Raw genomic sequence first — 12400 nt, 5'->3', positions numbered from 1 at the left:
GCCCGTCTCGGCCTCCCAAAGTGCTGGGATTACAGGCTTGAGCCACCGCGCCCGGCCGATAGGTTTTATGCTAAAGAAATTTGGTCCTTTGTTTCTATACTTCAAACTTTTGTGGGAACAGTTTTTTATGCCCTTCTTTTTTGTTGTTTTAATTTTTATTTTTAAAATTTCAGTAGGTTTTGGGGAACAGATGGTGTTTGGTTACATGAATAATTTCTTTAGTAGTGATTTCTGAGATTTTGGTGCACCCATCACCTGAGTCATGTATACTGTACCTAATGTGTAGTCTTTTATCCCTCACCTCACTTTCCACCCTTTCCCTCAAAGTCCATTGTATCATTCTTATGCCTCTGTGTCCTCATAGGTTAGATCCTAGATTTTATGCCCTGCCTTTGTTTGTTTGTTTGAGATGAAGTCTTGCTCTGTTGCCCCGGCTGGAGTGCAGTGATGTGATCTCGACTCACTGCAAATTCCGCCTCCTAGGTTCAAGTGATTCTTCTGCCTCAGCCTCCCCAGTAGCTGGGATTACAGGTGGGTGCCACCATGCCTGGCTAATTTTTGTATTTTTGGTACAGACAGGGTTTTGTTATGTTGACCAGGCTGATCTTGAACTCCTGACCTCAAGTGATTCACCTGCGTCCACCTCCCAAAGTGTTGGGATTATAGGCGTGAACTACCTTGCCTGGCTTATGCCCTTCTGGATCTCAAAGATTTCATTTATTTTTAGGTATAAGAGAAGGTCTTAAATGTTATGCCTTATGTATGTAACTGCTCCTTTAGGAAAGTAATTAATAACAGCCACTATGCCATGTGCTTTGTTAGGTACTCTCATTTAACAGTTATGGAATTTTATGAGGTGAGCACTATTATTATTCCAATTTTATAGACTAGAAACAGTTTTAGAGAATAGTTTGGCCAAGATTACGCAGTGGCAGAGTCAATCAAGACTGTAACTCACTGATCCCTAGATCGAAAATCTACATCACTGTTTATCACTCAGTATCCATTGAATATTTCATTTTCCATAATGTTTTCACATGTTTCTTAGATTTACTGTAGCTTTTTGGTTATTGCTATGCCTTCATTTTCTCTAGCTTCTTACGATTTTTTTTTTTTCTTTTGAGTCAGAATTTCTCTCTGTCACCCAGGCTGAAGTACAGTGACGTGGTCTCACCTCACTGCAACCTTGCCTCCCAGGTTCCAGCGATCCCGCCGCCTCAGCCTCCTGAGTAGCTGGAACTACAGGCGCGTGCCACCATGCATGGCTAATTTTTGTATTTTTAGTTGAGATGGGGTTCACCATGTTGGCCAGACTGGTCTCGCGCTCCTGACCTCAAGTGATTCCCCTGCCTTGGTCTCCCAAAGTGCTGGGATTGCAAGCATAAAATAAAAATATTTTATAAGACTAATTAACCTTGAAATTTTCCTGTTAGTGGTTTTGTCTGTTAGCTAGTTCTCTACCCTGTGTTTTGAGGTCTTTATACTTAGAGGTGACAGAGAATTTTAACTTCATTCAGAGCAAGCCTTAGCTGAGATATTAAAATCATGTGAAAGTCTGTCTAAATGTAAGCATGGTTCCATCTTTGCTTCTCAGTTCCTCTTTACCTGTCAGAGGAGATAGTTATCCTAGACAGACCTCCCAAAAGATAACTTTGACTTCCAGAATCTGACGGTTCTGTTCTACATTTAACTGTATTTTCGTTCCTTTTTATAGCATGAGCAGTAATATCCAGACCACCATGGAATGGAGGATGTCTCTTAATCTCCTCAAATGGATATCCCTTGTGCAGTCCTCTTTTAGCAAGTGATTGTTTCTGTGGATATCTAAGTTAAGGAGTATAGTGAACGTCTTTGGATTTAAGTTGTTTAATCTCTTCACACTCCATGTAAATCATTCTTCCAGTGTCTTTTAAATGCAGCCAAAAGACTGACCAAAGTGACATTGGCAAATAATAGGAAGCTTCTCATTATATCAGCATAGACACATCCAATAAGGAGATTGCCTGTTCTTCCTGCTGTCTACCTAGAGGGTATCTAGGTTTTACTTTGGATCTGAGAAAAGTAAGGAGAAATTCTGAGCTGCTTAATGCAAAAGTATGAACAGATCTACTGTGTTCTGGTGGATTCCCTTGATGACAGAGAATCTTTGAAAGTGAGGAAATTGGCTGGGCATGGTGGCTCACGCCTATAATCCCAGCACTTTGGGAGGCTGAGGTAGGAGGATCACCTGAGGTCAGGAGTTCGAGACCAGCCTGGCCAACATGGTGAAACCCTGTCTCTACTAAAAATATAAAAAATTAGCTGGGCATGGTGGTACATGCCTGTAATCCTAGCTACTTGGGAGGCTGAGGCAGGAGAATCGGTTGAACCCGGGAGGCGGAAGTTGCACTGAGCCGAGATTGTGCCACTGCACTCCAGCCTGGGCGACAGAGCGAGACTCAGTCTCAAAAAAAAAAAAAAAAGAAAAAAGTGAGGAAATAGCATGTTAGTTTACCCTGTTTTATAATTGAAAGAATTTGCTATTATTTTGGCATCAAATTGAATTTCCCATAAATTTTTGCATAAGTGCCGTTGTTACAATTGTTTTCGTGTAGGTCCTATGTGTCTCTTGTTAATTTCATACCAGATATTAAATCTTCTCATTCCTATTGTAAGTAGTAGTTTTTTTTTGTTATTTTGTAGTATTTTCTAACTAGCTACTGTTTGTGTAAAGTCAAGTCATTGATTTTTGGGGTGTTACTTATTTTTAGTAAATATATAAGTAATTGGCCTGTCTTACTGTTGCCAGTGGTTTTCTACTGTTGAGCTCATTTGTCAGTGTCATCTGCCAGTAATGAAAAAAATTACCTTCTTTTAAATATTTATGCCCATTCTCTTGTTTAAATGACTTTACTAGCCTTTCCAGAACAATGTTTTGTAACAGTGAAGACCTTTTTTTCTTCCAGATTTTAATGAGAATGCCTAGTGTTTCACTATTTTTTTTTTTTCGAGATGGAGTCTCGCTCTGTCGCCCAGCCTGGAGTGCAGTGGCGCGATCTCGGCTCACTGCAAGCTCCGCCTCCCGGGTTCACGCCATTCTCCTGCCTTAGCCTCCTGAGTAGCTGGAACTACAGACCCCCGCCACCTCGCCCGGGTAGTTTTTTTTTTTTTGTATTTTTTTTTTTTTTTTTAGTAGTAGAGACAGGGTTTCACCGTGTTAGTCAGGATGGTCTTGATCTCCTGACCTCGTGATCCGCCCGTCTCGGCCTCCCAAAGTGCTGGGATTACAGGCTTGAGCCACCGCCCCCGGCCGTGTTTCACTATTAACTATCAGTTATTTTTGCCCCGAATTATATATGCCAAACAAGCCATGTCTGTGAGCTGAATCCTGCCAGTTTTCTAGTTTGAACTTTGAGCCTTGAACTTTATAACTTTGAGCCTTGAGACCCTAAAGGACATGAAGAGTGATCTTAATAGACTTTCTGGAAGATGCAACCACTTTCCTATTTAATATTTCCTATCCCCAAGAAGTAGCATGTAGATCAGTTTACCAATAATATACAGGAAAAGAATCTTTTGGCTCCTTACTGTTCTTTTCTTTCTTTTTTTTATTTTTATTTTTTGAGAGGGAGTCTCGCTCTGTCGCCCAGGCTAGAATGCAGTGGCCGGATCTCAGCTCACTGCAACCTCCGCCTCCCGGGTTTATGCCAGTCTCCTGCCTCAGCCTCCCGAGTAGCTGGGACTACAGGCGCCCGCCACCTCGCCTGGCTAGTTTTTTGTATTTTTTAGTAGAGACGGGGTTTCACGGTGTTAGCCAGGATGGTCTCGATCTGCTGACCTCGTGATCCGCCCGTCTTGGCCTCCCAAAGTGCTGGGATTACAGGCTTGAGCCACCGCGCCCGGCCCTTACTGTTCTTTTCTATGGTCAGTTTCTCTGTTTTAAGGACCTGATCATCCTCAGTTATATGGTAACCATCTTGTGGCTCCAGAATACCTGAAAAAGGAAATTGGACAATAGTAAATGTTAAAGAAATCTTAGGTATTGTTTTCCTAATTTTGTTACTACTATTCTCATTCTGCGTATTTTCTTTTCTATCTCAGCTATTGGTGTCACTATATTCTTAGTTACCTAAGCTAGAAATATAGCAGTTGTGTTTCCTTCCTTCCTTTTACCCATTCTTTTACAGATTAATGCAATTTAAAAAATACTAATTGAGTGCCTACTATGTGCCAGTCAACTGTTTTCATTGCTGAAGATTGCCTAGATGAGATTTCCACTTCCTTGGAACTTACATTCTTTTGAGATGCTTTGTGTAATGAATAGGCTAACAAGATCTTTTCAGTTAATAGCAAGTACTTTATGAAAGACAGAATATGAGTTTGAGTGATGAGGAAGAGAGGGTGATTTTTTAAATGAAGTGTGTTTTAGTCCAGATTCTCTGAGAAGCAGATGCCAACATAGGATTAAATATTCTTCTTTTACATGTTTATGCCCATTCTCTTGAGTGACTTTACTAGCCTTTCCAGGATAGTGTTTTGTAACAATATGTCTTTTGAATTATTTTGGTGGTAAAATGTACATAAGATAAAATTATCATTTTTAAGTTTATAATTTGGCATTAAGTACATTGACATTGTTGTGCAACATCTCCATCCATTTTCACAACTTTTTATCTTCCCTGACTGAAACTCTGTAACCACTAAACACTAACTCATTTTCTCCCCCTCCCTCAGGCCCTCACAACTACCATTTTATTTTCTGTCTATGAATTTGATTACTCTGGGTAATTCATATAAGTGGAATCATACAATATTTGTCTTATTGTGTCTTCTTATTTCACTTAGCATAATGTCTTCAAGATTCATCCATGTTGTAATGCGTCAGGGTTTCCTTTTTAAGGCTGAATACTATTTCATTGTACATGTATATCACATTTGTTTATCTTTTCATCACTTCAGTGGACACTTGGAATGCTTCCACCTTTTGGTTTTTGCAAATAATGCTATTATGATCCACCCTCCTTGGCCTCCCAAAGTGCTGGGATGACAGGCGTGAGGCACTACACTCAGCCAGAAATCAAGTTTATCTTACAGTTTCATAGCAGTTATCCTGAGTATAACTTTCTCCTTTCTACTAGGAAAGGTAGTAAGTTTATCAGGGTTGCACTCTTCTTTTCATAATTGAGTACATTGTTAGGTTGTGTACTCCTAGCAGAAATCTCTTGAGAAATTTTAGTATGAGCTAATGCACTTAAGGGTCCAGAGTGATACTTTTGAGGGAAAATACGTTTCTTGCTAATGAAATTTTGACTATTTAGAATATGTAACAAAACATTATTGTCTGTATTATCTAGATATGAGTAGTAGTAGTTATAGGTAGCAGAAGAGAATATTCTGTCAGGCATTTGCTTTAATACACTTATGCTGGCACATAGAAAAATAAATAAGATAATTAAAAATTTAATACTCACCCCAAGTGATATCCCTGTAGTACAAGTATTATTTTTTTCACTTAATTATATGAAAAAGATAGTTAAATGGTAGACATATTTCTAGTTGATTTTCTGATAATCTCTAAAACTGTTATAGAAAAATGCCAAGTGATCTATGGCTTTTTTTTTTTTCTTCTTTCTTTTGAGATGGAATTTCGCCTTGTTACCCAGGCAGGAGTGCAATGGCATGATCTTGGCTCACTGCAACCTCTACCTTGCAGGTTCAAGCAATTCTTCTGTCTCAGCCTCCTGAGTAGCTGGGATTACAGGCATGTACCAACACGCCTGGCTAACTTTGCATTTTTGATAGAGACGGATTTTTTCCATGTTGGTCAGGCTGGTCTCGAACTCCCAACCTCAGGTGATCTGCCTGCCTCGGCCTCCCAAAGTGATGGGATTATAGATGTGAGCCACTGTGCCTGGCCGGCTTTTAAAATTTCTTTTAAAAATCTTGTTTCTTTAGAGTCATGTAAGCAATAATTACATTTTTTTTTACAGTTGAAGCAAGTATTCATATTTATAATTGGTAGTGAAGCATCATACCAATAATAGTGTATCACAGTTTAGAAGTAGAGTTCTTCAGAGTTGTATGGGTAGTCTTAATGGGTTTGTCCTCCTTTTGCTCACATAAACTTGATCACATAAAATGTGAATCCCAACTCTAAATTTTACTTTTGAAAGTATTTTTTTTAGCTATTATATTTTCTTAGTGCAAGGTTTACCAATAGTGGTGTATTCTACACTAGTATCAGGAGTAATTAGCATGAAGTCATCATGATATAGCAATAAAATGATTGGATCGGTGTACACAAAGAGGGACTAGTATTATGGTTTCACTATTGAAGCAATGTATAACAGCAAGCCATTTATAATGTCACCAAGGAGATATATTTTGTACACATTTGCCTCCTTTGTAAATTAGATCAGCCAGTAATTTTTACAAAAATAAAAGACTAGAATACAGTTTTATCAAATAGCGAATCATTGAGAATATTATCTGTTGTTATATTTGCCACTTTTTAAGTTAAGTGCAATACTTGTGTCTCTTTTTGAACTTTCCTCTTCTCGGTTCAAAATACAGACTGATACAATACAACGATGGATTTTAGAAAAAAGCGTTTAGAACATGATACAATACAGCGATGGATTTTAGGAAAAAAAAAAATAGTGTGAGTTACTCCCTGGGTGGGAACCTCTTAGTTATATGGGATGCTAATTTTGCATTTAATGACTGCATGACATGGTAACTCAGAGAACAGTTACTGGTGTACAAACACACACCACAGCATACACCAAACCACCCCTCCTTGCTCCCCTCTACTGTTTTCTCATTGGACAGACTAAATTGACCAAAAATCAGAGCAGATTTAACCATAAAGAGTTGATTGCGTTGTTTTGGCTTTGGGACATGAAATGATGGAAAAGAAATTGGGTTCAGTTAATTGTGCTATGAATCGCTTCTTTGTAAACTAACGTACATGGCTCCATGTTCTCAGAATTTGTCTGGTTTTTGGCAAATTTTCATTGCCTCTCATGATCTCCATTATCAACACGAGGACTTAGTAATTATGGATGAGGAGTCTTATTTTTAAATCTTCAGCCAGTAAAGACTCCACGATCTCCTCCTCTGAAATCCACCAGAACATAACTCTGACATGGATTTCTGGAAGAACCCCAGCTGTTTCCAAGATACATCGTGAGACTTCTGTTGCTGATGGAGTCTATATAGTTATCAGATGCCCAGAAATCTTGATACTTTTCCTCTTGACTTTTTCACTTTTTTTTTTTAACCTCTTGACTTTCTGGCAGGAGTTTTATTGGGATATAATTTCATTGGGTTTTTAATATATTCACAGAGTTGCATAGCTGGCACCACAATCAATTGTAGAACATTTTCAGTTCACTGAAAAGAAAAGAAATTCTTTTCCTCCGGGAGACAGAGTCTTGCTCTGTCGCCCAGGCTGGAGTGCAGTGGCGCAATCTTGGCTCTCTGCAACCTCTGCCTCCTGGGTTCAAGTGATTCTCCTGCCTCAGCCTCCTGAGTAGCTGGGATTACAGGTGCCTGCCACCATGCCTGGCTGATTTTTGTATTTTTAGTAGAGACAGGGTTTCACCATGTTGGCCGGGCTGGCCTCAAGCTCCTGGCCTCACGTGATCCACCTCAGCCTCCCAAAGTGCTGGGATTACAGGCGTGAGCCATTGCGCCCGGCCCACCTTTTATTTTATTTTATTTATTTATTTATTTATTTTATTTTGAGACGAAGTTTCACTCTTGTTGCCCAGGCTGGAGTGCATTGGTACGATATTGGCTCACTGCAACCTCTGCCTCCCTGGTTCAAGCAATTCTCCTGTCTTAGCCTCCTGAGTAGCTGGGATTACAAGTGCACACCACCACACCTGGCTAATTTTTTGTATTTTTAGTAGAGACAAGGTTTCACCATGTTGGCCAGGCTAGTCTCGAACACCTGACCTCAGGTGATCTACCCACCTCGGCCTCTCAAAGTATAGGGATTACAGGTGTGAGCCAGCGTGCCTGGCCAGAAACTCCATACTTTTTGGCCATTATAGTCGAATCTTCCTATCATTCCCAGCCCTAGGTACCCACGTTCTAGCTCTGCAGATTTGCCTATTCCAGACATTCCATATAAAGGGAACCTTACATTATGTTATCTTTTTGACTGGTGTCTTTTACTTAGCATATTGTTCATCCGTGTTGTAGCTTGAATCAGTATGGTAGTCCCTGCCCTCATCCAAGGGGAAACCATTCTGAGACCCGCAGTGGATGCCGGAAACCATATAGTGTTTCTTTTTTCATACACCTACATGCCTATGATAAAGTTTAATTTATAAATTAGACAGAATAAGAGACTAACAACAACAATAACATAGCACAATTCTAACAGTATACTGTAATAAAACTTACGTGAGTGTGGTCTCTCTCTCATACTGTGAGTAACTGAAGCTGTGGAAAGTTAGACTGGATAGTGATAGTGAGGGACTACCATACTTCATTTCTTTCTGTTGCTGAGTGATCTTTCATGTGGATTTATTTATTCATCAGTTGATTGGCATTTGTGTTCCCACTTTTTGACTGTTATAACTAATGTTGCTGTTTATAAGTTTTTTTATGAGTATGTGTTTTCATTTCTATTGGGTACATACCTAGCAGTGGAAATGCTAGGTCATATAGCAATTCTGTGTTTAATTTTTTTTTTTCCTTGAGACAGTCTTGCTCTGTTGCCCAAGCTGGACTGCAGCAGTGCAATCGCAGCTCACTGTAACCTCTTCCTCTCAGGTTCAAGCGATTCTCGTGCCTCAGCCTCCCAAGTAGCTGGGATTATAGTCATGTGCAACTAGCCTGGCTAATTTTTGTATTTTTAGTAGAAATGGGGTTTTGCCATGTTGGCCAGGCAAGTCTTGAACTCCTGGCCTCCAGTGATCCACCGCCTTGGCTACAAGTGGTGGGATTACAGATATGAGCCACCATGCGCCCAGCCTGTATTATTTAATTTTGAGGGGATCCTGCTAGACTGCTTCCCAAAGTAACCTTGTACGATTTACATTTCCGTAAGCGGTGTATGGGGGTTCCAATTTTTTTGCATCCCCTCTCTTTTTTTTTTTTTTTTTTTTGAAATGGTCACCGGCTCTGTAGCGCCAGGCTGCAATTACCGGTAAGCCAGATCTCAGCTCACTGCAAGCGCTCCGACGCTCCCGGGTTCGCGCCATTCTCCTCCCTCCAGCAGCCTCGGTAGCTGGGACTACAGGCGTCGCCACCGCCCGGCTAATATTTTGTATTTTTTTAGTAAGAGCGGGGTTTCACCCGGTGTTAGCCAGGATGGTCTTGATCTCCTGACCTGCGTGATCCGCCATCTCAGCCTCCCAAAGTGCTGGGATTACGGAAAACGAGCCACCGGCGCCCGGCCTTTTGCATCCTCTCTAACACTTGTTATTACCTGTCTTCTTTATTATAGCCATCCCTGTTTGATCCCGTTCAACTCTTAGATCCCACATGTACCTGTGTTTTATTGTGACTTCTGTTTTCTTGCCTTTAATTAAAATGATCCTTGTCTGACTGGCTGCCTTCTGTAATTTGCTCATTGCCATGCTCATGTTCACTCATCTTTGTGTTCCTGGTTTATCACTGATCCTGCTGAACTACAGATAGGGCTTGATGGCTGATCTTGGATACAGCACTGCCTGTCCTTGTAAATAAGAATAAAAGAAGATAGTGGTTTTGATAGCTTTTTGTAGGAATAGGCCATTCTATGCCTTAATTATTGTCATTTGTTCTGATAATAAAGTTGTATACTACAGTAACATGGGAGACCTGTAAGATTATATATTTCTGTAACCCATTTGTAGAGAGGGAAAATACTTGCTTACAAAACAGCTGTTTTACTCGCTTTTTAGGAACTGGTTTAAAAAATGTATTTTATGGGCAAAACAAATCTATGGTGTCAGAAGTTACAATAGTGGTTAACAACTCGGTGGGCTGTAGTAATGGCAAGAGGATTTCTAGGGTGCTGGTTATGTTGTTTCTCTATCTGTTTGCCAGTTACATAGAGGTGTTCATTTTGTTAGTGTTCATTGATCTATAAACTTAGACTATATGTGTATGCTATACTTAATAAAAACTTGTTAAAAATATGTTAACAGTGTTTACTCATATTTTACACCAGTGAAGCTCTTCGTTTGTCACAGTAACTGCCTTTCTGATGAATATGTTTCATTTTGTCATGCTATTTACTAATTTTAAGTTATTTTTATATGTACATTGCATTGATGTAAATGCTTTAAATTCATATCTCCTTTTGGCAGCTCGTAATTTAAGATGTTGAATGATTTAGATAGATTAGCTGTACAAAGTTTGATTTTATATTCTGCTGTACTGTTTATTTAACTGAATAATCTTTAGCAGCCCAAAGTCTTGGCTGTAATCTTTCTGTATCTAAAACTGAAATGCAGTAGTTGTGCCTATTATCAGGAGAATTCAGATTCTCATTAGAGAATTAATAGAATGGTATGAAGGAAAAAAACATAGAAAAGAGAAGCTTATATTCATTAGCTCATTATTAATAGTATCAATCTAATGTAACCATCTAGATGTACAGAAATATTTAATAACCAGTTAAAAATGTCATACCAGGAGTAAAACATGTTGACTAGTCTTTTGAATTCGAATCCTTTTGTCTATATTTCACTGAAATAGGTTTTGAAGTAATTGTTTGATTTGACCAAATATGTTATGTTGCTGAAGGTAGTAAGATATGCAACAAGATCAGTTTTTGATTAATAGAAGTTTTTAAGTAGGCTTATGCTCTATATTTACTGTATTTCTAAAAATTGGGTGCATGAGTAGAGTGACCAGAGAAAAATGTTTTATAAGAACAGTAAAATAATTCATAACACATTTTGTGCACTGATGAGGAAAAGACAGTTCTGCCTTTATAAGGGATCTTCTTGGTGGAATTTGAGAACTCTTCAGTTAAATAGTATAATAAAACACATTAAAATTCTTTTAAATATCTAATTTTGTCTTCTAGGCTTTCCTTAAAGTTTCCCATGTCTCAATGGACTCCTGAATATAACGAGCTCTACACCTTAAAAGTGGATATGAAGAGTGAGATTCCTTCTGATGCACCAAAGACACAGGAGAGTCTGAAAGGGATCCTTTTGCATCCAGAGCCCATTGGGGCAGCCAAAAGTTTTCCTGCAGGAGTTGAGATGATTAATAGTAAAGTGGGGAATGAATTCTCTCACCTTTGTGATGATTCTCAAAAACAAGAGAAGGACATGAATGGTAACCAGCAAGAACAAGAAAAAAGTGTCGTTGTGAGGAAAAAACGCAAAAGCCAGCAGGCTGGCCCTTCGTATGTGCAGAATTGTGTTAAAGAAAACCAGGGAATATTAGGACTGAGGCAACACCTAGGAGCACCAAGTGATGAAGATAATGATTCCTCTTTTAGTGATTGTCTTTCTTCTCCTTCATCTAGTCTGCATTTTGGAGATTCTGATACTGTGACTTCAGATGAGGATAAAGAAGTCCCTGTAAGACATTCCCAGACCATTTTGAGTGCTAAAAGTAGAAGCCATAGTGCACGGTCTCATAAGTGGCCTCGGACTGAGACAGAATCTGTATCAGGATTGTTAATGAAAAGACCCTGTTTACATAGCAGTTCATTACGGAGACTTCCATGCAGAAAGAGATTTGTAAAAAATAATTCCTCACAGAGGACACAGAAACAAAAAGAAAGGATATTAATGCAGAGGAAGAAACGAGAAGTGTTAGCGCGAAGAAAATATGCCTTGCTACCTAGTTCTAGTAGTTCCAGTGAGAATGACCTCAGCAGCGAATCCTCTTCTAGCTCATCAACTGAAGGAGAAGAAGATTTGTTTGTTTCTGCCAGTGAAAACCACCAAAACAATTCAGCTGTTCCCTCAGGTAAAAATGTTTAAGCTGAGTAAAACATGGAACCGATTGCATTGTATATGTGCTTAATTTTTTGTTTGTGTCTTACTGATTTTATTTAAAATTACTATCAGGCTCTATTAACTTTTATTTTTAAGCCATATAAATTATCAATTGCAGTATTAAACCATGACTCCAATGCTAAGATAAAAATTAAAAAAATTTCTAGTGACAAAAATAAGTCAGAGTTTTTTGGGGGAATAGCCATTTATTCCTTTTTTTTTTTTTTTTTTCTGAAACAGAGTCTCACTCTGTCCCTCAGGCTGGAGTGCAGTGGCGCAATCTCGGCTCACTGCAACCTCCGCCTCCCAGGTTCAAGCAATTCTCTTGTCTCAGCCTCCCAGGTAGCCAGGATTACAGGCACCCACCACCATGCCCAGCTAATTTTTGTATTTTTAGTAGAGACAGGGTTTTACCATGTTGGCCAGGCTAGTCTTGACTCCTGACCTCAAATTATCTG

The 12400-nt window shown here is 39.2% G+C and overlaps 1 protein-coding gene across 2 annotated transcripts in view; it reads left to right on the top strand.

The window, feature by feature from the left end:
• Nucleotides 1–2036: 2036 nt before the first annotated feature.
• The window catches only part of LOC116270077 (E3 ubiquitin-protein ligase Arkadia-like), a 46982-nt gene continuing 36618 nt past the window's right edge, over nucleotides 2037–12400 (top strand). For both annotated transcript variants that reach the window (XM_031654619.1, XM_031654620.1), the window contains exons 1-2: nucleotides 2037–2061; nucleotides 11015–11913. In XM_031654619.1, coding sequence (XP_031510479.1) covers nucleotides 11034–11913 — 880 coding nt within the window. In that variant the 5' untranslated portion in view covers nucleotides 2037–2061; nucleotides 11015–11033. The remainder of the gene's footprint in view (nucleotides 2062–11014; nucleotides 11914–12400) is intronic.

Source organism: Papio anubis, chromosome 13, assembly GCF_008728515.1.
Source record: "Papio anubis isolate 15944 chromosome 13, Panubis1.0, whole genome shotgun sequence".
Classification (NCBI taxonomy): Eukaryota; Metazoa; Chordata; class Mammalia; order Primates; family Cercopithecidae; genus Papio; species Papio anubis.
This window is presented reverse-complemented; position numbering and strand designations above follow the sequence as displayed.